This window comes from Hypomesus transpacificus, chromosome 1 (genome assembly GCF_021917145.1).
Source record: "Hypomesus transpacificus isolate Combined female chromosome 1, fHypTra1, whole genome shotgun sequence".
Classification (NCBI taxonomy): Eukaryota; Metazoa; Chordata; class Actinopteri; order Osmeriformes; family Osmeridae; genus Hypomesus; species Hypomesus transpacificus.
Genome location: NC_061060.1, coordinates 1613262 through 1640029, shown reverse-complemented (window position 1 = coordinate 1640029; position 26768 = coordinate 1613262). Strand labels below are relative to the sequence as shown.

Below are 26768 nucleotides of genomic sequence, written 5' to 3'. Positions count from 1 at the left end.
ACGCGCTGGAAACCATGGCGATGCATACAGCGACAACACCAACCCCCCCGGGAAGCATTTAGAGACAGGAAGTGAGGTTGTAGGAGTGTGCGTGAGGGGTGTGGGTTGTTGGGAGCCTAAAAGTCTGGTCATTAGCGTCAATGTTTTCAAAAGAATGTGCCTCAATTCTTTATGAAGTACAAAGGATGCTGGGAGTTTGTAGGTGGGATGGGCTGTTATTCTACACCTGCAAGGTAGCAAGTACTGTACGTCAACTCATCAACACTGGGAGGATCTATGTGTTGTATTTATATATATGAGCTATATGTTGTGCTTTCTGTCTATCTGCACATTAACGTAACACATTTTCCCTCCACCCTCTATCCATCTACATTAACCAGAGCCCAGTCAAAAGATGTGATCTCATATCAATATTCTCAATTACTGTACGTCCATGCAGATGGGATGTTTAGCCGATACACATGAATTATAAATGATTATTATATAACAATTAGGAGTTCTCCCAGAACCTGGCAGATGATTCCATCCCATCTGGCATGTATCATGACTGTGGGCTCACCATGTTCTGCTGTCCCACTCAGGGGGAGGGGGGGGGGGGGGTTGAGGGGGGGGGGGGGAGAGGGGCAGGGGGGGGGGAGAGGGGGAGACAAGCTGTCCTCAGGCCCCCCTTTCTTGAGAAGAGTCGCCCTTTAAAAGGTCATTATGCACACACCTACAAACACACACACACACACACACCATCCTGCTCTGTAACAGGCGTTTCTGAAGAGCATCTATTCTTCTAGAAGTGTCCTGGACGCTGGCCTGCCTGCTGACCTCTGAAGCCGTCTCTCTTGTCAACACACACCTCGCCTCAGAGGCCAACTAGGAGGGTTCTCCGCGGTCAGAGTCAAGGAACGGGCTGCAGATCCTCAGGAACAGACCATCCCAGCTCAGACTAGCCTGCTAGCTAGCCAAGCAACCCACCTAGCCAACACCACTACACAGTCTTATCAACTCACCAGCCAATTACTTGGAGAGTGGATCAAATTAGATTTTAGTTGGAGTACCTTCCGGGTGTTTCTGCTTCAGTGGTTCAGCAGAGTGGTTCAGAATGAGTCCTGATTCCCTCAGAGAGACTCTCCTGACCGCCCTCCTGCTCTAGCATCATCTGTTTTCATTAGGGCACCCTGGGGCCACGCATTGAGCTGCTAGCATGGAAGACTCACCCAGCCAAACAGCCTGACTCACTGGGCTGGGTCTGACCTCCACAGATGGACTGATAGAGGGAGACCATAGATCCTGGTGGTGAACACAACACTTGGGGTATACGCTCACACAATACAGAGGGGAAAGGGACCAGGGTCCACACACACAAGCACCATCCCAGAGCCCCATCCCAGAGCCCCATCCCAGAGCCCCATCCCAGAGCCCCATCCCAGAGCAGCACGCAGACCTACACACACATCCAGTTACATGTACAGATACTTGAATCCAAACAGCGACAGGAGAGAGAGTACTTACTAGTAGAGAACTTCGTTGGCTTCATGTCTCTCGTAGCGCACCGTCTCACACATGATCCTTGAGGAGAGAAGATACATTTACATTTAGTCATTTAGCAGACGCTCTTATCCAGAGCGACTTACAATAAGTACAGGGACAATCCCCCGAGGCAAGTAGGGTGAAGTGCCCAAGGACACAACGTCATTTGGCTCAACCGGGAATCGAACTGGCGACCTTCTGATTACTAGCCCGATTCTCCACCGATTAGCCACCTGACTCCAAAAATACCATTGTGAATAAATACTATGATACTAATAATACCTGACAAGTTCTGACTAAATGCTTTGTATTAATATTGTTGGCAAACAGGACAGGTTGACAGCTCGAATCATGAATGTGAAGCAGACATTTAAATAATTCCTACAACAACAACCCCTAACAAAACAACAGTGGCCAAAGTTTTCACAACTTCACCCACTGACTGCACACTATAGTAAACAGTTGAGGAAAACAGGGCAAACTCTAAAATAGCTTCAAGAACTTGTCATTCTGGAGTCGCTCAACCATAGGAAAAACAACTTTCTACAAAAACAAGTCCCTATCGAATACCACAGAGAAACACAGCACATTCCCAACACACTTGTAATAAAACACACCGTAATCTCACGGTAGATGGACTTTTGGGTAGTGAGATTGTTTCCAGTAAAAAAGACTCAAATGCTTAAAGAGGCAAAGACTGCTCTCTGGGACTGTGGGGACATTCTTTAGAACTCGACCAGGGTCAGGACTGTGTGTGTGTGTGTGTGTGGGGGGGGGGGGGGTCAGGCTGTGGAATGTTCTAGCCCTCTCTGGGCAGGTCATGTGATGCTGTATTGTTCCCTTCCAGTGTGATCCACATGTATGCACACATGGATTGCTGGGAACTGCTCTCCTGATATAGGCAGTGTTTATAGAGCATGTGAGTGAGTGTGTGTGTGTGTGTGTGTGTGTGAGTGAGACAGAGAGAGGGCAGGGGGATGCTGGCGACACAAACACCAGCTAATACTGATGTCAGTTGGTTTTCAGCTGGTATTCAGTCGGGTTCATATGATACGCATGTGACAGTCCTGTGGTAGCTAGTGTAGTGTGTGCGTGTGCGTGTGTGTGTGTGTGGGCGTGGCTGGAAGAAGCCCCTCACCTCAGCTGGTGCTCTCGGAGGTTGGACAGAGCCTCCATACCGTGCAGGTACGAGTACACGATCTCCAGGTCCTACACACACAAACACACACACAACAGAACGCTCGGTCAGCTAAATGAATAACGTTATACATTATTCAAAACATCTGACATGGAGACATTCTGACATGTTTATGCGATTCTAGGATTCTAGCCCAGAGAGAGAGAGAGAGAAAGAGAGAATGAAATGGCTGAATATCTATATATTGTCAAGGACATAAAGCAAAGACAGCTGCTAACAAAATACAGAATGAGTGACCACACCCTTGCAATCGAAAAAGGAAGACATGGTTACCTAAAGAGTACAGAATCTGTGGGCAGTGTACATCAGGGGAAATTGAAACAGAAAAACATTTCCTACTTAAATGTTACAAGTATGAAAGTATAAGAAATCAATATTTGGAAAAATGTAACCAGTTAACTGAAAACTACACAGAACTTGACATAAATGAGAAATTAAGGATATGTCTGGGCGAAGGACCTACAGCAAGTCTTGCCTCTAGATAAGTCTCTCAATGTCACAACCTGAGGGACAGTGAATCAACCTTGTAGGACTGTTAAAACCTTTCAATATCCTACTGTAACATGCATTTACCTGTTACTTTTCTACCGTCCCCAACTTACTATGTTACTGTTATTTTGCCATATTATTATTGTTAGACTCCTTGTAAAATGTTATAATCATCCACCATCAATTATCCAATATGGACTCCTTTGGCAATACTGCTCAACCCGAACTGTCATGCCAATAAAGCCTTCTGAACTGAACTGAACTGAACGTAGAGAAGCATTACTCCAGACAACACACTCCCTATTCAGACAGGTGACCGGTTCCAGGCCCTGGTTGCCGTGGCACCAGTGTAAGATGGAGGTGAAATAGAGTGACCTCTCTGAGTGAGCAGTCAACAGCTCACCTCTGTCTCTGCTGCACACACTGCACTGTGAGGGGGTGTGTGTGTGTGTGTCTACATGTCTGTGAGGATATCCATGTGTGTGTGTGTGTGTGTGTGTGTGGGGGGGGGGGGGGGGAACTGGGTTGTCTTTGTTGGCAGAGGGGAGACAGGAGGTCGACGGGTAGACAGGAGAGGGTTTGTGTTCATAGAATACCCGCCCCCCCCCAACCCCCCTCCACCCCCCCTCGCTCTCAGCCTAGCCAGTAGACACCACTCTGGAGACCAGACGATCAGCCAAGGTCCAACCCTTCAGATCAGATCAACCAGAAGACTCCAACCACAATCACTCCATTTACACAGGCAGCTAGTAACCTAACCCTAACCCAGTACACAGCCAGGCAGTAACCTAAGGTAACCTAACCTAACCCAGTTCACAGGCAGATAGTAACCTAACTACTAGCAGACACAGGCTAACCCCAGCACTAGGTCCTCCTGGATCTAGTGCTGGGGATAACCCCCCCCCCCCCCCCCTCCCGTCCTCCTGGATCAGGGGTAAGTGTCAACTGAGATGGGGTCAGTTTCAGTGACCTGCTGCCCTTCCACAGTAAACATCCAAGAACAGCTCAAAGGAAACAGGAAATTAAACACCAACAACTAAACGACATAAATAGCACACAGTGCATTTATAGTACCTCAACACTCGACTAACGGCATCATAGTATCATATCAGTTCAGTGTAGCTCCCGTCACAATATGCCCGACGCATTCACAGAGAACGTTCTGGAACGTTTGATTTAACCGGATGTGAATCCCCAGAGCGGTGAGAGGTGTTACCTAGCGAGTGTGACATCACGCTGCGCCGACCCTGACAGTAACCGGACTCTGGCCACGGGGGTTTCACACTGTGGACTCAGGGCTCGCCGCGCCTCTAACCACTAGGCCTCTGACGCCACCTACTGGCAGAGCAGGGAACAGCCCTGCAGTCACGGTGCCAGGAGCACGTCCCACTATTCATACGTGATATGAATAATACGGTGTTCGTTTTGCAGGTGCTTTCATCTTCAAGTGATATGCGGAAGGGGGGTGTTGGGATGGGATTTGAACCTGCGATCTCTTAATCTGCTGTTGAATGTTCTAGCACTGAGCTAGACCCATCCCCCCCCTAGAACTAACTAATCCCATTACCAGACGCATAACCTAGGAAGGGCAATTCATGGGTTCATGAATTATGTGAGGCGGGCTAGTGGAGATGTAGGCTGCAGGAAATGCAGAGGAAAAGGTAGCGTCATGTTAATCTAACAACCAAAAACAGACAACAGAATAGTCTTTGGCTCAGATATCTTACATCGCTCCCTCCTGTCTCGACCCACTGGGCCTGATAGGTATTACATTGATTTTGGAAACAGACTGGTTTACCTGTGCAGGGTGTAAATTACATTTACATTACATTTAGTCATTTAGCAGACGCTCTTATCCAGAGCGACTTACAGTAAGTACAGGGACATTCCCCCCCGAGGCAAGTAGGGTGAAGTGCCTTGCCCAAGGACACAACGTCATTTGCCACAGCGTGAATCGATCCGGCAACCTTCTGATTACTAGCCCGACTCCCCCACCGCTTAGCCATCTGACTCCCATAAATGCAGCGTGAACACTACTGCAGTGCCTCAGTCTCCTGCTCAGGCACCAGGAGGAGGGAGACAGGATGCTACTACTCATATGCAAACCAGGGGATGACTGAAGGAGGGGGTGTGGGGGAAAAGCAAGCGTTCTTCTCAACGAACCCCAGCCAAAAGCAGCGCAGTACCAGAGCCCACCACTAGATGGTAGACTGCTTTGCGTTTGTCCCCCCTCCTCCTCGGGTCTGTGACATCACAGAGGAGGAAACAGCGCCACTCCAGAGCTCTGCTCTGCTGAGAGGGAAATATGCAGAACCATCAATTGTGGCTTCCCTGTTAGATAGTCCAGATCTCCCTGGAGATGGGCTGTAGGAAGGGATGTGAAGAACCCTCTCTCTTTTCCCCCGTTCCAACCACGCCGCTGCGTTTGCTGCTTTTCTTTCCTTGATTGGACAAGTTCGGAGATGTTTAGATCAGCCGCAAATATACACAGTGAGAATATCTTGCCTGCTTCTCCCCCCAAGCATGTGGAAAACCTGGACATACATCTGCTGTTACACACACACACACACACACACTCAAACAGCATTCAACTGGCGTTATAAATGGACTGTCCTACCACTTGAATACATAGAGCAGAAGTGAGGAGAATATGACACGTGAGGTGAATGTTAAACTGGAGACAGCTCACAACCAGATCAGTGCTCTGCTAAACCCCTGATGTCAGAAGGCTAGAGACAACAGACAACCTTGTATGGTGATGTGAGTCGCTCTGACAACACAACCCTCCTTCGCCCCCCCTCTCCTCCTCCCCTGCCAGATTAAAGGTGAGGGCAGGCAGGCTGTTTGATCCATGATGTTATTGAGATGAAGTCCCTCTACCTTTCCTTCATCTTGGATATGAGTGTTTGTGTGTGTGTGTGTGTGCGTGAACAAGCACAAAAGCTTCTCTCACACACAGACACCAGTATGAGTCAGAGATGAGCCACTGTGAATAGATCTAAAGGGATAGGGTATAGCTCAGTGGCACGGTATCTGACTACAACATCAAGGAGGTCCCCAGTTCAAATCCAACCCGTGTATGTCACCTTGGATGAAAGAGTGTCTGCTAAATGAATAGGTCATGTTAGACGTTACATAGACGCTGTATTTGAGCGCTCAAAGAAGACAAAGTGTCCATCAGAGGTACAGTAGGCACACATTGTAAGGTAACCTGCGGAGCTACCAAGGCCAGGTCTAGAACTTCCGGGGGTTCAAGTTATAAACTTGACATAATCATAACAGGTTACGTTAACCCTTAGTTATTGCTCTCTTATTGACCCTACACTCAGATTGTGCGGCTTCTCTGGGGGTTTTTCATCGACCGGTCGCTTTGTAGCAGATTTTTTTTGTTAGAAACTGACTAGACATGAAACATTACCCATAGAAAACAAATATGACAGAACAATTATTTTTGTGAGTTAACATTAACGACTAGCAAGTAAGCTGACAGATCATTGAGTAGCTACATTATGTAGCTAAAAAGTGTAGCCAGCTAGCGTAGCTAAAGTTACTGCTCAAATCCTAGATAGCTACAGAGCTAGCCTTGCTATCACTAACTACTTTTACTGACACTGTAAAAGGTCTGAATTTGAATATTTTCGTCTCAAGAATTTTTTTGACTCAAGTTTTTGGGATCTGACTTTCATCTTTCGAATTAAAGCACTGAGCAGCCTGAATTTCTAAACTTTGAATTTTGGGATCAGATTTTAATTAGATATTGTACATTAAAATTAGGTGAATTCAAAATCAACACATGTTGTGGTGTTTAAATGTCAATATTAAGTATTTAATGCCTCACTGACTTGCTTCCATACTGCAGGCCCTAAATCAGCTGACACTCAGAACTGAGCCTTACACAAACACTACCTTCCCGCTTCAGGACAGAGACACACAGTTCCTGTTAGACGAGGGATTCCCTAAAAGATGCTTGCTGATTGCAAACCGACTGCATTTCTGGAATTGCTCCAGTATTGTTGAATATTGAGTCACTACACATTCCATGATACGCACACTTCCCTGACGCTTTTGATGAAACCAGATGTGTCGGGGCGGGGGGTGTTGGAGTGTTGGGTTTCACAGCACCTCAGAGTGACTCGAAAACAGTTACTCTGTAGTTTTTATGCAAAAATGACTATTGAAACTATTGAACGTACAGGTCCTCCCAACGAGGGAACTAAACAATGCTTGGCGCTCTGTTCCCCTTTGTGGGGCTCAAACACAATACAAGCCCGGCCTGCTCCTCTCTCCATCAGTTATGTAAGCTGGGAGGGGAAGGGGCTAGCTGACTTGTGTCATGAATACCAGGAAGTAAGGGAGGTTTTCAGGAAGTGGCGATGGTCAACGGGATCCTGATTGGTTCACCTCAGAAGAGAATCTGAACAAAAAGTGACATGGAGAAGTTTTGCATCACAAACTCTCTTTATAGCCTACTACATTAGTTTGTCCTGAAATGCAAGTCAAAATATATAGGTTTAGGCTTAAAACTGATTATTTTATTGTTTTATTGTTCATCGTATAAGCAGCCATTCTTCTTGGCTTTAAATCCTTTCTTCTCACTTTCAATCAAACAGCTAGGGCAGTGGAACCCAAGCAGACAATGAATGTAGATGGAAAACAATTCTTATCTCCCTGCAGCACAGTGTCTGCAAACAAGATATGGGGCCTTCTTCTGGTCAGCCTGTTCAACTGGCCTGAATAACCAATCCATTTACTCATTTAGTTCTGCTTCAATGCGTACGCCTGCATCCAATCCCCCTGATAGTGGAGAGGGAGCCTGGAAGACAATGGGTTGGTGTGAGAGATAAACAGGGGCTATCCATCCTCTGCAGGTACAGGTCATATCTGCTGAGCAAAAAACGGGACCGTAGCCTATATAAAAACAGTATATGTGAGGGAGAGAGAGAGACTTCAAGACTGTATGCAGCTCATATGAGCAGAAACTGTGTGGGTGTGTGTATAGAGGAGAGCGAGAGACTTGTGTGCCTGTATCACGGACATGAATATTTGTGGAATAGTTACGTATGTCCTCAAGGATGATAGATGGTAATGAACAGTGATTTTTGACTGGCCGCATTAAAACGATTTAGAGCCCGTTGTTCAGCCATAAAGCCCATGGTCGAATGAGTGTGTCTGACAGTTCCACTTGGAGACTAGGTCTCACTGGCTTACAACGCAGAGTAAATCAATGATAGATTCTCAGTATTAGGCAATCCTGTGTAAAAATTGTCCTAATCTATATTATGATTTAAACTTTCAGTTGAAATGTTTACCCGTCTGATATTTTAAAGCATACTCATATAGCATTTCATTAATAATAATAAAAAAACTTTGAAACAAGCTGATTGAAACAATGTTGTCACTTTCTGCAGTTAGGATTGCACTACTTTAGCTGGAATCGAGTTCGACATAGATTCAAAACAATCGTTGGCTTGTCATCGCGGGTACGGCTTCATGTCGTTTCCTCCATACCATTTCTCGCTTTCACCATGGCTTATTAGGCTAGCAGTGGGGTCACAGTGCACACAGACAGAGAAAACCCCCTTCCAACGCTCCCCCACACCTCCCAATCATTAGGTTTTCCCAGCCTCCATTTTCAGTGATGACCTTTACGGAGATGGACCTTTTCAACTCCTCCGGATAGCGTGGCAATGTTCCAGGATTCGTTACCGTGACAGCCAAGGGGTCTTCTTGAGTGTCAGGCTGAAGGGCTGAGGCCTGCATTCCTCAGATGACACAGGACGAGATAATGTCCCGCAGGACTCACAAATAACACAAACACACCGCTTGGCTAGCTAGCGAGGCTGGGCTAGCTAGCGAGGCAGGGCCAGCTCCCACCCCCCCCCACCACGGCTAGCTAACCGTATGGGAGGTAGTCGGACACGTTAGGAAGAACAGCATCTGGCTCATCCATTTGGATGGAGGGTCCTAGGCTGCACACACCCCCGCTCTCCCTCTGAGGTGATGAAAATCACATCACCATGTAACAATAACAATGCAGTCATGTCTGAATGTATGCCATTGTGACAGAGTGGGATTTAAAGCTGTGACCTTCTGATCCTCTGCCACTGAGCTACGCCCATCCACTACATCACTGACGCGTGTGTAGAACAAGAGGACCAGGCAAAGCTACCATGGTATCTCTCAATAAACATGGTTGCTGTCCAGTGGGACCTAGCAGTGCTAACCATGGCTAGGGCCAGGAGAGATGAGATGGAGCTAGCAGGAGAGCTGGAGTCAGGAGAGATGAGCTGAAGGTTGGGAGGTCAACCTGCCTACAGTGCAGAACGTGCAAATGACATCTACTAGGTGATCCTGCCAACTCAGCACTTTGGTCCTGCACAGCCGTCTGTGTCAGTGTGCCAGGCAGGACTCGCCATACACACACACACACACGCTAATACACACTCACACACACGCTAATACACACTCACACACACGCTAATACACACTCACACACACGCTAATACACACTCACACACACGCTAATACACACACACACACACGCTAATACACACTCACACACACGCTAATACACACTCACACACATGCTAATACACACACACACACGCTAATACACACACACACACACACGCTAATACACACTCACACACACGCTAATACACACTCACACACACGCTAATACACACTCACACACACGCTAATACACACTCACACACACGCTAATACACACTCACACACACGCTAATACACACTCACACACACGCTAATACACACTCACACACACGCTAATACACACACACACACACGCTAATACACACACACACACACGCTAATACACACACACACACACGCTAATACACACTCACACACACGCTAATACACACACACACACACGCTAATACACACACACACACACGCTAATACACACTCACACACACGCTAATACACACACACACACACGCTAATACACACTCACACACACGCTCATACATACTCATGCTCATACACACAGTCTCACACACACATACAAACACCCCCAGTGCATACAAAAGAGCAAGGATTGCAGTTTATCCCAAAACAGAGCTGATAACTCATCCACCCTCAGGGGCAGAGGAATGATGCCTGGATGCATGTCACTGTGGATGAAGCACTCAGGGAGTACGTGTGTGTGTGTGTGTGTGTGTGTGTGTGGACCCCATGTATGTGCACATTCCTGTATGTGTGTAGGTGCGTGAATGTCTGTGTGACTCAATGCATGACCACATTCCTGTGTGTGTGTGCGTGCTTGTGTGTGTGTGCGTGTTTCTGTGAGTGGATACAATACATGAGCACATTCCTGTGTGTGTTCTCATACCTTTGTTTGTGCATGCCTGTGTGCAGGGCCACTAGCTGCCCCTGAAGCTCTGTTGACAGAGAGGGTGAGGTCTGCAGGGTATTTATAACCATCACCCTGGGAGAGGCAGCAGGTGGAGGCTGGACCAGAACAAGGTCACGGCAAAGCACTGGACTACACACACACACACACACTCACTCACTCTCTCTCTCTCTCACACACACACGCACACACACACTCCACCCATAGCTACCCAGCACAATCTGGTTCCTCTTGGGACAAGACAAGAACGATGTTCCCACTCAATGGAAGCTGGCACCTGGCTTGTTAACAGGCTTGTTAGCGTTAGCTTGTTAATCAGTTCAGCCCTGACACAGTCTAAAAACTAAAAAAAAAAAAAAAAACACAAGCTAATTTCAAGGATACACTTTCGATAGCTGTTGCATGGCAACCTGTGTTTTTGTGAATGAGGAGGGGCAGGGGGGGGGGGGGGGGGGGGGGGGGGGGTTGTGGCTTGCCTAACAAGAATCAAGTAGGCATGTGAATGAGCTTAGCACCATCTAGTTTAACTGCGCGGGATAAAGCCATTAAGCACCAAAGCACAGAGTCTCCTGGAGCATGCAAAATGGATGCATGCTTCGCTGTGCTGCGTGATCATGTTCATGAACCACCACTAAGAAATCTCTGTCTGGGAGTTTTAAATGATTTAAAACTGGGAGATATTCATTCTTATGTGGTGCGTGTGGGATTAAAGAAACATTGTGTCAAGGCTTAGATTCGACATAAGGACAAGTCTAGGAGGCGTGGTGTTTACTACTAGGTCTTAAAAAGATACTTTATTCATGTGATATCAGCCAGGAAACTCCCTCTCCCTCAATACTAGGCTAGAAGAAAAGCCAGTACAATACTCTTAGAAACTATTCTGAGGAGCGAAATTGACCATATGCAGTTAATTTACTTATGTTGTAAGGGTGCATAGCCCATGACCTAATGAGTCATCTGAAATGATGCAAACACACACCTCTGTAATCTTTCTAGGGAAACAAGCACCTGCTTTATGAATACAATGGTACTCAAGACTACTTATTCAAGATGTGTGAAGTAAAAAAAAAAAAAAATGTTGTTGAATCTCGTGCCGTTCATAAATATTTATCTGGGCTAGAGGGGATTTGATGAGTATCTCTGTTCGGTAGCAGCCAATCCTTCAACGTGTGATAGTCTTAATGAGGGACCACATCTGCTGGCTGAAGGGGCTGAGGAAGGTGCCGACACAGACCCAGGATGAGAGTCCAGGAAAGCCCCTTCCCATCATGCTTTGCTATCAATCATTATCCCCCCCCCCCCCCCCCCCCCCCCCCCCCCCCCCCCCCCCCCCCCAAAAAAAAAAAAAATTATCTAGCCATACATGACAGACGTTTCTTTGGCAACCGTCAATTTCCCCTCATCAGTGGCCATGTCGAAATGGAGGGTGAGGGGTTTCTGACCTACAGCTTTGATCTGCCGCGTCCAACCAACACAGATGTAGTGTCAGGTAGGGATGGGCATTCGACTAAATTGTCTTAATCGATCGTTGGGAGAATTAACGATCGATTTTCGATTAATCATTAACATTTTTATATTAAAATTAACTATTTATAGGCTATATTAAAATGCAGTGAAAATAGAAGAAACACAGCGTGTTTCCACATTGAGATCTGTCGCTATTACAAGAAAAACAACTATTTCTGTAACTCCTAGAAGCGGAGACAACAGCTAGAAGCCTGTGCTCAAACACAACTGACCCTCGTTTTTTTTCCGGCTAATTAACAAAACTTCATAAAAACTTTCGCCCTCAATAATATTTAAGGGTAGCATATCCATCTCGATGGACTTGCAGATCCGTTGGGTAATTGTCTCTGCTCGTTGTGCATCGCAGCTCCTCCGTGCTAACACAGAGAGAAGGATGCACCGCCGCTAACCAGGGTCGGATGTAGCTACGTTCTTCAAGTGGTAGCTACATCATTTGAGTCGTGGAGGAGTTGTATTTATACTTAGCTTTGCAGTGTTGGCAATGAACAAAGTAATTTTTAAGTCAAAATGGTCTTACGCCACACTTCGCCGTGACCTCTTCATGTTTACTTTTGAAATACATGGAAACTCGTAACTGAGTAGGCTTGTGGCGTTTTTTTTCTCTAAACATTGGCTTCGTTTGGTAAAATGTTTAAATCCTGCCACATAGCGAAATCCATTGCATTCCTTCAAGACTCAACTATGCAACGGAACACTCATTAGTTTTATCGATGAACAAATAATGTCATCGACGAAATTCTTAATGATCGATAATCGATCGTCGATTAATTATGCCCATCCCTAGTGTCAGGGTGTGGGGGCTGCAGATTGTGGGGCCTGTTGGTGTCTTTGGAGGCATCTCTCCTCACCCCAACATCCCTCCTCACCCTCACATCCCTACCATCTAACATCCCTACAGCCTAACATCTAAATATGCGTGGAAACATAAACCTCTCTCTATGGTGAAAATGTATCATATTCCAATGATTTCTTGACATGATATATATTATACATTATAACATAACATCCATCTACACATGACATCTGTAACACATTTTCTGTAACCAGAAAGGACTTATCAACAAAGTTCATCATGTCTGTATAAGAACAAAGTTCATCAAGTCTGTATAAGAATTTAACAGCATCAGGTGTTCGGTTGGCTTTACAAACGTGCGGTTTCTGTAAGATGCATGAGGCCTGAAGAGCAAAGCAGCTGTGTGGAGCTAAAACAATGTTAAGGTGGCACTGGAGCTGCGTTTACACTTAAGACTTGAATCTACACATTCCTCGTTTTAAAACGTAGGAATTGGATTTCAATAACTCAGTTAGCAGACGTCTGTAAGATTAATTTGACGGGAACGAGCTGAAGATGCTAACATTCATACGGTTAAGCACAACCAAGCTGTTAGTAACAGTTCCCTGTTGTGGGGTAGCCAGTGGGTCTCACTTCTCCTTAACTCATCAGGAAAGTATTTTTAAAATATCGACTGACACTTTAAAACGTTTAAAACTGTAAGAAATGTAAGGTTGTGCTTAGCACTGCACATTTTGGATAAACTGAACTAAACTTAGCCCTAAAGACAACGTGACTATTAACCAAGTAGCAGCTAGACAATGGCAATTCACTTAATCCCCATTAAAATGAGTATAGCACCATTTAAATGAGTGTAGCCAACTGTCGTACAGTAACACAAAGTTTGCACATCCGTGTTGAATAATGCAGTATTCAAACATCTCTGAATATGACACGGGAGATCATGAGGAGGATGTGATGCTAGCACTTATACGCCTCTGGGTGCAAATGAGCCAATCTGTCCATGCTAAACGAGGGTTACTGTAGCTCGCCTGCGGGTCTCCAGCCTGGTGTTGTTTTAGTGTTAGCCACACAACGTTGAACAAGCAACATGGATCAAAGGAACTCAGTTATCTAATTAGAGATGAGTGTTAGGCTTTGCATGAGCAGATCGGGACTACCTAGATTGAACTCCGGTCACTCGTCATTTAGGAAGACTCCAAACTAAACACAATAAATCATGTAGGCTACCGGACATCAACAAGGAACTGATCCAAATCGAAAGTCTTATTCAAAATAGGGATATGACTCGCACGTTTTTTTCTTTTTCTCTCTCTCTCTTCACCGCTTCCTCCTCACTGATAGTGATAACATAACTACAATCATGAAGGACCATTTATCCCTGACCCCAAATCTAACCGCTTCCCAACCCTGAATCACACAACCCCATTGTGAATTAAACAGGGACTCTGAACAAGGCTGAAACAATAGCATCATTCAGCTCTGTCGTTCAACCTCAACGTAGCAGGTCCAAACTGGGAACTATGCCAACCGTCTGTCCAAATGAAATCCGCTCCATCTCGCCCAAACAAAGACTTCATAAGAAGTGCAGCACAGTCACCACGGTGTTACATAACACAGGAAGATCAATTCATGAAACCTTGAAGTCAAACTAAAGAAATGTATAGGCCTGGGGCTGTAGTAGGTTATATAGGCCTACGAAAATTACTTTTTAAATCTATATCAGAACGGTAGCCTAGGCTATCTGGTTGTGACTTACACTATAGCTAATGGTCAACTGTAATAATTCAATTCACTCTCAGCCCAATTAAATAAGCCGACATCTAGGAGAGTCAATAATGAGTCAGCTAGGTCAACACGGTAGAGAAATATTAGCAAGGCAGGTCTCAGCAGGTCATGCAGTGCTGCGTTTCTGCTTGCTTCTCTGATCCCTCCGGAATGTGGTAATTAATTCTTGAAATATTCGCATACTTCAACATTTCACCAAGGTATTTATGGAATTCAGTAATCAATCCCTTTAGCTTCCAACCACCACATTCTGTGTTGTGATATCAGGGCTAACAGTTGCTTTAGGGAACCAACCAGTTTTTTTCACTACAATGATAACAGCTTATAGTCGGTGAGGCTGTAGTAGGCTACCTGGTAGTGATGGGAAGTTCGGTTCTTTTTACTGATTCGGTTCTTTGAATCTCGTTCAGTAAAATGAACGAATCTTTTTTCGAGTCATTTGTTCATTTCAGAGAGGGGGGGGGGGGGGGTTGGGGGCTATACGTCCACTGCAAAGGACGTATAGCCCCTATACGTCCACTGTAGGTTAGTGCATGACATGTGCACCAGCAAATACTATTTCAAAATAAATTCCTGCATTAAAATAATGTATCATGAGTTTGTATGATTTGGTCATGTATTATCACACTAGCATTTAATTATCACGTCAAACAATTACACTGCACTAAACTGTAAGTGTAAATGTAAAGTGAAAATAACAAAACCAGTCAGTATGATGACTTGAGCGAATATCATTCATTCACGTCTTACTAAAACAGTGGCCACGCGAAAGGGAATAAGGAAACTGTTTCCTCTACTAAAAAATACAATGCGGGTCACGTGAAAAAAGGATCCAAAGACTCGTAGAAAGACCGAGTCGGGGAAGGAACTAATCATTCGTTTCCTCTAGCTACAGAGCCTATGCAGGTCACGTGAAAAATGATCCAAAGACTCGTAGAAAGACCGAGTCGGGAAAGGAACGAATCGTTCGTTTCCTCTTGCTACAGCCTATACAGGTCACGTGAAAAATGATCCAAAGACTCGTAGAAAGACCGAGTCGGGAAAGGAACGAATCGTTCGTTTCCTCTAGCGACAGAGCCTATGCAGGTCACGTGAAAAATGATCCAAAGACTCGTAGAAAGACCGAGTCGGGAAAGGAACGAATCGTTCGTTTCCTCTAGCGACAGAGCCTATGCAGGTCACGTGAAAAATGATCCAAAGACTCGTAGAAAGACCGAGTCGGGAAAGGAACGAATCGTTCGTTTCCTCTAGCGACAGAGCCTATGCAGGTCACGTAAAAAATGTTCCAAAGACTCGTAGAAAGACCGAGTCGGGAAATGAACGAATCACTCGTTGAGAGGACTCGTTACTCCCGAGTCCTTATAAGGATTCGTTCAAAATGAACGAATCGTTCACGAACGACACATCACTACTACCTGGCTCGAAGGGTATAGCTAAGGCTAACCCCCCTTCTCGCCAGATGGACCTGGAATGTTTCGGTAGTAAATCTAATGTAGCTAACATCGACTTATTTGGCAATCGATGGACGGCACGCTGCCTTCCTTTTATAGTTGACCGTTATAGCCAACGTGCTTAGTTTGTGATCTGCTAGCTAACCTAAATACGTAGGCTAGTTATACTACATCCAGGGGCGGTGTCATGCCAAACATGTTCAAAATTGTCACGTTACAAAAAGAAAAAGAAAAGACAAATCTCAAATTCGAACGAACCCAAGAGAACAGTTGGCCTGTTGGTTTCCAGCATTGACTTTAGCGTAACCGTGCTTCCTTGAGGCAAGGTTACTTTCGCAGTCACTGGCCATATGTTGAGGGGCTCTCAAGAGGAGCTTTGACATTTATGATGTCTGCACAACGGCAACACGTCCCCTGGAAGTGGGCTGCCAGCCAGCCGAGATGGTTTCGCTAGTACGCTAACTAGATGACAGAGTCATTTACGTTCTTTCAACATTGCAATCGTAAGAACACCGGATCTCTCTCCCTCTCTCCTGCGACAGTTTCTCAGTCCTGAGGGTGCTGTTGTCATCTTCTCTAAACCTCAAGTCTTAGAGATAATGGCACTTATGTTGTTTTGGGGGACTCAATGGAGAGAAAAACACTACTTACTGTAGAGTCTTGACATGCAAGGGTATAGGTTTTACTGAGTGACAAAAAAATATACGATATCCTGATGTAAGGGACATACTAGAAATATGCCAAGTATATCTGAGATCACAATTTAATTCTAGACCTACAATAAATCAACAGAATGTGCTCAATTATTAATTAACCCTATATGGCAGTGATGTAGCTACTGTGCCTAGCAACCACAACAACAATCTCTCCTAACTAATCACCTGACAAATAAAACAACACAATTAGCTCCAGGAACAGTGTTTATCATACACACGGGTTATGGAACCCTGCTAACCCGGTCTTTCAATGGTCACTTCCTGTTTACCTTGTTGGCCCGCCTTACTCTTCCACCAAAGGCCTTCTTGACTAAAATAGGTCTCAGCTAGCGACATCCTGAGGATGTTGTTTTGCTAAAGAAACAAGACGGACCATGCTAAACTATTGTGGTCTGGCTGAGCTTAAGTCAGATCTATAGACTCCCTCAATTCCCACAGGTCTTGTGTGGAAAAATAAGACGGTACACTTTAATTTGGAGTAAGCCTTTTCTCAAATAGGTTTAAAACTAAGACCTGTGGTGCTTATTACTCATTTTTACTGTTATGACTTCAAGAGGAATTCTTGCATCTAGCATCACAACAAATGCACTCTACCATTTCTCTCAGGCCTATAAGAGGTTGACCAAGCTTTGCCACTTGCTAAAAAAAATAGTATTTTTGACGTTGGTAAGACCGCGGTTGGTTCAAATGTACAAAAAAAAGTCCTTCCCAGACTGGCGACAACATAATGACTCTGATGTAGACAGTTTTGGACAAGCAGAAGCTGGTTTCAACAGGGGGCTATTGTGTAGGCACACTTGCTGGTTGAACTCTGTGTACTAGGACATATGGAGAAGTATGAATGAATGTCTGTTTGCAGTCTCTCCCTCCAATTACAATCAAACACAGGTCTTCATTTAACATCGCGCTGCACCTTAAATGTAGCTGCCTCAATGTAAAAGTTAGCAGTCGGCCACTTGTGAGATGACAAACAAGGTTGGCCTCAAAAAGGAAGGTTTGGAGTGCCACAGTGGCTCACTTGGCAGAGCACATGCAGAGGCCTTGACACAACCCACCCAGGTTTGATTCCAGCTTGGGCTCTCCTTCTCACTCCCTCTCTCTCCTTCTCCCTCTCTCTCTCTCCATGTCTCTCTTTGTTCTGCTAGCGGAGGTAGAAGGTAATTTTGTGTCACGTGTTGTAAACCCAGCCAAATCAGACTCTTGTTATAATTCATCTGACTCACAGTATCAGGCTTTGCCCGACTAGAGCAAAGTATCATTTCAAAAAAGCCACAAGCTTTCAACTGGAAACACAAGAACGCCCCAAAGCCATGACCACCAACTGACGCTACAGAACGTTGCTTTGTGTTAGGTCTCAAACTTATCAGGAAGTTGTACTTGTCTTCAAACCGGGTTACTCCAGAGCAAACACGTACAGTTCTGACCAGTCAATTTGACCTGTTTACAAATGCTGGAGCTGCTGGGTAATATTCAAATGAACTGATGAAAACTAGCTTAGTTTACTTAAGTTCATTACAACATAGGCCCATTTCAGTCCTAATCCTCTATGGCCACAGACTGGTACTGAAAGTGACAAGGCAAAGCCTGACCAAGCCCAAGATAGGCTCCAAATCTGGAAGCATCCGGCATATGGCCAGGGAGACTGCCGTGAGGGATGCCAGCATCAGACCAGACGACTCCACAGCAACACTTTTATTCCTAATAAATTAAATGATTACGCCATGAAACAAAACGAGCCATCGGTGTCCCATCTACGTGGGTGGTTACATAAAAAAGTTAAGCGATTTCTCTATTGAAGACATTCATCTCCATCTCCCCTGCTCTCGTTTTTCAAGCTTGAATCTGTCGATGGATGTCGGCCAGCAGAGAAATGCCTACCAGTTTTCAAAATAAAAGATTTTGACACGAATAATAAATAAAAAAACGTTTACTAGTAAGGGTCTAGATAGAGAACCCATTAGTCAGTCAGACAGCTCAAAAGGAACAGAGCACCCAGAAGTCTGGATGCTGCTGCAGCATTTACTGACAGGAAAAACAGCCATCTGCAGCAGTCACTGGAGGCCTGTCTCTGCTTCACACTTCACGGCTACAAGACGGGTTATTTTCACTTAAAGGCAAGGTAGGTAAATTTTGTGAGCCTACCAATTTTATCTGGAGTTTGAAAGGATTCAAACCTATGCCAATATCCCATCCCTTACTTTATAATCACCCCTCCACAACACATGAAAGCTTCAGGACTACTGCCAGGAGACAGGTAGACAGACAAGTATCCCATCCAATCATTGCATTCTGTCCAAATGCCGTCCAATCGTTAAGGTCAGTCTTTACTTAATTATTGTAATAAACACAACAAGTCTTGTGAAGCCCACAGATATCAGATTGATTTCATTTTACTGTCAAACATGTAGAGTTATTGGTTGCTATCAGGATGTGACATTTATGACAGCAAATGTGACAAAAAGTGCGTCTCGACATTACCGACCCTGCCTTTAACAGCATCCATCATGACTGCCTGCTTGAGGGAGGGCAACAGATGATCCCAACGTTTCAGAATGATACTTATTATAGAGTCGCCTCCTTCAGCAAGTTTAAGTGCCACTAATTTGCCATTAAGACAAGCTTCTTCTGCCATTAATCCTTGGTTCTGGGGCTTTGTCGTGTCAACGCCAGGCTACACACGTAGGATGATATGAATACAAAATGTTGACAAGAAGATGAATAAAAAGCGTTTGTTCCTGGCAGGAACAGTTGAAGTGCGAGGAAACAGCAGGAGCACTGAGGAACCCCCCTGGTAGAGGACGGCAGTTTGAGGTCAAACCAGACAAGAGTCAATTATCAGGATTGAGCGTTGTAACGTCTGTAAGGTCATACCTTCTTTTAACGGCGATCTGCACAATTGACATGCAACACAGTTTATCACGTCACTGCGACTGACCTGCCCTTTTAGCTGGAGATACCGTAGGAGACGATGTCACAGACAACATGCAGTCACAGACTTGGGTGAAGTAAATATTGACATGTAAACTGTGCTTGTACAGAACGCGTGTCATTTCCTGTGAGAGACGCACACATCGGAAGTACAGTTCAGAGGTTACGCCAGTTTACACAAGCTTCTCAGAGTGAAAAGCCCTAAGAAGCCCCAAGTGCAAAAGCTCACTGGTGCCCAGCATGTGGAAAGACCAGGCTGCTAATCTGAAGCTGACATGTCAGCATTCAAAGCTCTAACCGTTAGAATAAAACCAAGCTAGAGGTTCAACTCAGGCAATGCTCACAGATAATAACTTTGCTTTCCCAAAGAGGGAATGGGACGGGACGGGGGGGGGGGGACGGGTCGAGGCCGGGGACTTCAACTGTCGTACATTCCAGAGAGAATTGGATTAGGTTGAGTGGACATTTTCTTTGATAGCCAGTGGAGGAGCAGAGGGTTGGAAACGTGACCAGCCACAAGTCAGACAATCCCTCCAAGACCTCTTTAGGCAGATAGGGTTTCAGCTAGACAGACATCCTACACCTCCAATACAATCCACTTCGCAGAGCACAGGAAACCCAGAACGATTGCATTTTCCTCATTGCTGATTACATATAGCAGAAACTGTTTGGGCTCTGCCTCATTTATTTTGTTTTTACTTTACACTTGCCGATACCGTGTCTGTCTTCATTATGACAGCGGCTTCCACGAACAATGACAGCTGTCTGACTCGCGCATATGTCATAAATCAGGAGATACAAATCAGTTATTTTTGTGCACACGCCAAGCAAGCATTTGGTCCCCCACATTGAGAAATAACACAGATGCAGAAATTAAAATAAGACCCATAAACAGGAGGTGGTTAGGCAAATATGCTCTGTAACCTTTGAGTCAGATTCGCTTTCTGAGTTCATGAATATGAATTACGCAAACCACCAGGAGAAGCAGTGTGAGAAGGGTTAGTGCACTACGGTAACCCTGGGATCACATGAGAGCTGACTTGCAGAAGAGAACACAAGCCCTGTACAGCTGCACACAGAACATCACATCACAGCCTGATCCTGAATCCATTTGACATAGGTTGAGACCCTCCTATCAGAAAGATGCCGGATGAGACTTAACATCTGGGAAAGGGAAAATGTTTCTAATGTGGAAATGTGTTTACATTTGGGTTTGGCTTCCGTTTGTTTGTTTCTTTTGTTACTAAAACAACTCAAGATTGGATAGAAAGGTAGCCTTGTCCTTGGGTAACGGGGTGAACGGGTATCCTGCTAACAGAACCTTTTCTTCTCCAGATAAACTGAAAATGAACAACTACATAAGAGGGTAAAGGTTAATCCCAAACGGGTCAATACTCTGCCGTGGCCTGATTCAGACCCCAGGGTTGCGACAGAAGAAATCTGAAAAACAAAGCTCAGGAACGTTGTAAACATTCCTAAGCTGCACAGTGGACTGGCCACCGGTAGATTTACAGACCCCGTAATCAGGCAATTAATCAGCTCACGGTTTCATCCACTTCACGTCTGAGCAGTAGAAGCATAGGAAGGATTACCTCGACCACTAGCCCAGCACAGGACAAGGGCCAAAAGCCCATTTTCACTGATAAGCCTCCACTTGTTTTCATGTAGCTCTGCACCACTTCACATTACATTCACCTCAAGGATCAGCAGGCAGTCTTGTTACACAATCACACAAATGTCAACATCTCAAGCTTGGTTTATCCCCCTGCCTGTACAGATGGTAGTTATGCAAAGACTGTTATGGTGATAGGCCCAATCGGTTTCTCTTCTGTGAAGGACAATGGGACCTATTGGGGGGCCTTGAAACGCAGAGTTGTTTTTCTTAGCTTTAAAAATACATCCGGAGGAATGTGACCCATGAGGATCTGAAACATACTTCTGACATGACACAATGATGTGATTCATTTCCAATAAATGTACGACTGTAAAAGAAGTGACCCAACCCGTCTGTATTTCAAACGCTGACAGATCGAGGGCTGGAGCAAGGAGCCTGAAGGATGCAGCGCACGAGGAAAGGTCTCATTCTGGGGGGGGTGGGGGGGGGGGGGGTGGAGTCAGAACACTCAGCACCGTTGGGTTCCCATCATGCCTCAGCGTTGTACTGAGCCCGACCTCAGACCAAAGGGAACGGTCTGTCAGCAGATGAACTGTGATGGTAAGGAGCGGCCCAGAGAGAGTGGCACGGCCCCCAGAGCCCCTACACACACACACATACACACCCTAGCATGAACACACCAGATCAAAGACGGGAGGAAGCCGGCCTGGCTGCCTGCATCCAGCCTCCAGCTGCAGTGTTTGAAACTCACAACGATGCTATTCTTCAGTTTCATAAGCTTCTGCTCCTTCCACCAAGAAGCACTACAGTCATTAAAACAATTAATCTACACCTTCTAAATTTTACAACAGTGCCTTACGCCATATTAAACATCCATAAAAAGCTGTGATAACTTGGCTTATGCCTATTCTCCTTGTTCAATGAGATATGAATAACATAATTAATCCGTCCATGAGTCTAACCTTACCTTTACAAACTGATTTAAATCGAGCTTAATGTCCAGCAGGTTAAGTTGTCGCCAGTGTGGCCTCCAGCCTGTGATGTTAGAGAGCTGCAACAACTACAGAAGAAAACAGCAGCTAATTCTGGTCCACACAGTCGCAGTAAGGTAACGGTGTTCCTGTGTTCTGTAATCGTACAGAGAGGGTTTGAATACAGAGATGATGCTTCTCATTGGCTTTCTCATTATTAGATTCCCCTACTAGCAGACCTGAACACACAGAACTAACAGTATTCCACTAAGGTCTGCAGCACTCTATGTACAACTTCATTATCCAATTCCTTTTTCTCTCCTTCATGATGTTCCTGCTCTTTTATGCCACTGGAATTGATAGACTATTTATTCTCTAGAAGTGGCAGGTTACGAGTGATTGGAATAGTGAATCGCTTCTAAGCTAACTCCCTAGGCCACCACAATTCCAGAACATCAATATCTTTAATGAACTGCGGTTAAATGTGTGAGGTCAATAACATGGAATATCGCTCCATCACCAACTTTTGATAACATCAGGTGAAATATGTTTGTCAGTGTTCAGGCCCTAGACACAGTAACCAGGAAGAAACTGGGGGAAAAAAAGTTAAGGGGTGAAACTATAATAACCAAATCAAGGACACTGAAGACCAGTTCGGACTCAGTCAGTCAGGGCGTCCAGAAAAGCACAAAATGCACAAGATAGGCTAGCTCCTGTGTTTGAACTGATGAATACGTCACTGTGACCACTATGTGTGTGACCACATAGGCCTCCACTTTCAAAACTAGAATAACATGTGACATCACTTAAGTTCCACAAGGTTAGCCTAGCGAGGGGAGGCCAAAGATGGTTGTGGTTAGCCTAGCGAGTTAGCCTAGCGAGGGGAGGCCAAAGATGGTTGTGGTTAGCCTAGCGAGTTAGCCTAGCGAGGGGAGGCCAAAGATGGTTGTGGTTAGCCTAGCGAGTTAGCCTAGCGAGGGGAGGCCAAGACTGGTTGTGGTTGTTTGCTGAATGACTCCTTGGAAGTGAGATGAATTCTGTGACCGCATGCAATACGATTCAACAGGCTGCACTAACAACGATTCGGGCTAACCATACTGTAGTTTTTCGTGAGTCTGAACATTCAGTCTCACGTGCTTCTGTCTGGAAGACTAAAAATAGGACAGAGGTTATGAAGTGTACACAGAGGAAACCAGCCTGTCAGGATGAAAATGTTAAAAATAAACACCACAAAACTATCCTGTAGTCATCTGTTTCCTTCCTGGTTGGGTTCAGAAAGCAACCTGATGCTTTTCCTTGTCCCAATCGAACATAACAGGATGTTGCCATTGGTTAAAGAGAGCCAGCCAGCCTCTCTAAGACTATGAATGAATTACCAACCCCTTTTCTCCCTTCCCTGCCTCCTTATCTCCCTCTGAAGATTCTGCATTGGGTTCAAGAGCAAGAGGGGACAATGGCATTTCACAGCTCTGAGTCAGAGCCTGGGTCTGACTAAGTCTCCCATCATCACCCTCAGTCCGTAACATATCCAGTTGGATATTTGGAGTCATGGATAATCCTTACCTATAGGCTCAAAGCACAAGAACATAATGTGCAGCAGCTATGTCATTGAAACACTGTGACTCACGGGTGGGGTTATGGCTGTGAGTGAGTGTTTATCCATGTGCCTGTCAGGGGAACGTGGCAGGAGAAGGGGGGTGGCTGGTCTGAAGTTCACTTGATCACCCTGGGCTTAAGATGTGATATTTCCAGGACACTCATCCTTTATTCCCCTATGGTATTCATAAACCGAACCGAATCAGATGTTTGATGCGCATTGCAACACAACATACTAGGAAGACGTGAAAACAAGAAACAGTAGTGGCCAGCGGGCAGTTGAGTTAACACTCACTCATGCCAGGTTATAATGGAGGGAGATTGGCGCCTTCAGATTTCCACATCCACACTGCTTAATAACTTGAGTTAATGACAGGCCTCTAACAGTTGGCTAATCCCAAGAGGCTGCGCCAGGGCCTTGAATATGAACTAGGCTACAAGGAACACTGGCACAAGGCAAGGTTTGTCTCAGAAACTGATGTTTAGATTAACCAGAATTGCTGGCATCTGACAAGCAGTGCTGTGAAACGTTATCATGGGCTATGAGCTGATTTGTGATCAACACAAATCGTCCGTGCAATTGTTTTTATTTTTTATATCTTGAATGTTGTGCTGTGAACTACATCTTAGGATAGGATGCAGACATAAGAGCGTGTCTGGTGAAAATCAGAGAGTAGACAGTCATGCAGAGGGGCTGACGTATACACACGAGATAGTGTCACTAAAAGGCATGTCTGTGACAGATTGAACAGACATGCTTGATTACAAGTGTCATTGCTGCCCCATCACCCCAGTCTAATGAAGCAGTCAGAGAAGGAGAGCTCGCGACCGCACAGTAAATACCGCCCTATCCTTCCCCAGACACGCATGCCCTCGCATCCCTTAAAACTGATCAAGCAGAATCCAGGCCTGAGGTTTACACACCATCAATGACAACATGTGGCCTGCCGGTAATTGTTTACTCAATGTCAGATACATTAGCAATGTGCCGGTGTCACCATTGCCTTGCGCACTACATTTAAGTGGGCTATTGATTTCCCACTGTTATGTGTATCAGTGTGCTATCAAACCAAGTGGTGGAATTGCACTTCCTCCACAACTACAAAAAACCTTCTTGGATCAACTATGCAGAAGTAACAAACTAAGAAGGATATCTAAATACACCACCTTAAGCATAACGGGGTAACTGATAACGGGGCAACTGATAACGGGGCAGTGAGTCCATGTTCCTTTACTTTATTGTCCCGGGCCTGCGCTGGATTGCAACACATTTCTGATCGCATGCGAATGTTCAACCAGTCATTCTGAGACCGTTATAATCGTAAACCCTTTGTAAACCCTCTCTCATTGTTCATGGACAATTGTTACGTTTTGGTTACAATACAGTACATCCAAGTCGAACTAAACCACGAATCAAACACTAGTCCCACAAGGAATTGTAACGTTTTTATATTGACAAGCAATGCATGTTTCCCACAAGTGGCTGGGTTAGGTTATTTCAGCTACTGCTATGTTAAGTAGCCCTGATTATCTCTGCAGATAGACTACAGATTAGCAAAATAGCAACATACGCGACACTGTAGCCGAATGGCACCTAATTCTGGCTACATAGAAAGAAGGAAACAATGTAGCTATGTCGCGAAGGAGTGGCCACAGCGGGAAAGGTTATATCATTGTTAGAATGTACCCAGGTGACTTCATCAAAACATGCCAGAAATGTTTTAACAATGAAGTATCGATAACATTTTTGAATGATTCCTCTGACCTGTTGCGTTCTTTCTGCTGGATTCATCATCACAGCCTGGCGGAAGCTGTTATCCACATAAGACGCCATTGTGTTGAAGACCAGTAAAAAAAAAAAACAGTTGAATTGCTTATTCCTTTGACCAATTGCAAATATCCACGGTGCAGGGTCCACAGACCGAGGGATAGTATTTGTTCCCACTTTCTTCTCTTCTGTTCAGCACACGCTAATAGAGGTGGATACGAACTCCCCAAGCCAGGCCACAACGTGAGCCTCGGGGTTTCTTTCTGTCTCAAAACCGATTATTCTGGAGGGCTGCCACCGGTCCCAACAGAAGGAAACTTATAAGGCGCGGCTCGAAGAATCCTTTTACAAGTCACAGAAGATGCTTGGTGATTGGAAGTCGTTTGCGGTCAAACTGTTCCGACACCGATATCCAGTCCTTGTATCTTCAGCATTTTGCTGTTGACAAAAAAAATCTATGAAATTACATTCAAAGGAAAAAGTGTGCGCTATTCTTATAACAAGCAGTTGTCCATTTTTGAATGTAATGCTATACATAGCCGACAGAAACAATCCTTACAAAAGCATTTTGATAGATTTAAAAGTAAAGATGGGTCCGCCGCCAAAGCTTTCTGTTGTATGCCACCATGGTGACTGACAGAAGGGGAGGCTCGGACGAACCCATTTACAAAAATGGAGCCGGAGGACAATACAATAGTGTGGACAAAAAAACGATCCTTTGTCGCCATCCAGTGACATAAAAGAGAATCATGCCAAAGACTGCAGACTCAATTCACACATTGGCTGCAAGCTTTGTTCCCCCATGCAGTGTTGGGAAATGATCCATGGAATTAGCCTAAAACTGCAGCAATACTAAATATGCATAATATACCAATTGATCTATGGTAAAATATAAACTCCGTTGTGGCCTGCTATGTGGAAGTGTAATTAGCCGTATTTGCTACTTGCTAATTCCATTATTAGCCATCTTCGTTCGGGATGGTCATCATGATTCATGATGGTCATTATGACGGGCCACGAGGACAACACCTG

General features: G+C 45.1%; 1 protein-coding gene across 5 annotated transcripts in view; it reads right to left on the bottom strand.

Moving 5' to 3' along the window:
* The window catches only part of rapgef2b (Rap guanine nucleotide exchange factor 2b), a 71598-nt gene extending 45209 nt beyond the window's left edge, over nucleotides 1–26389 (bottom strand). For 4 of the 5 annotated variants that reach the window (XM_047025082.1, XM_047025075.1, XM_047025091.1 and 1 more), the window contains exons 1-3: nucleotides 25734–26389; nucleotides 2660–2730; nucleotides 1504–1560 (exon numbers count right to left, since the gene is read on the bottom strand). In XM_047025082.1, coding sequence (XP_046881038.1) covers nucleotides 1504–1560; nucleotides 2660–2730; nucleotides 25734–25802 — 197 coding nt within the window. In that variant the 5' untranslated portion in view covers nucleotides 25803–26389. The remainder of the gene's footprint in view (nucleotides 1–1503; nucleotides 1561–2659; nucleotides 2731–25733) is intronic. The other variant, XM_047025066.1, reaches the window with a different exon arrangement.
* Nucleotides 26390–26768: the final 379 nt, after the last annotated feature.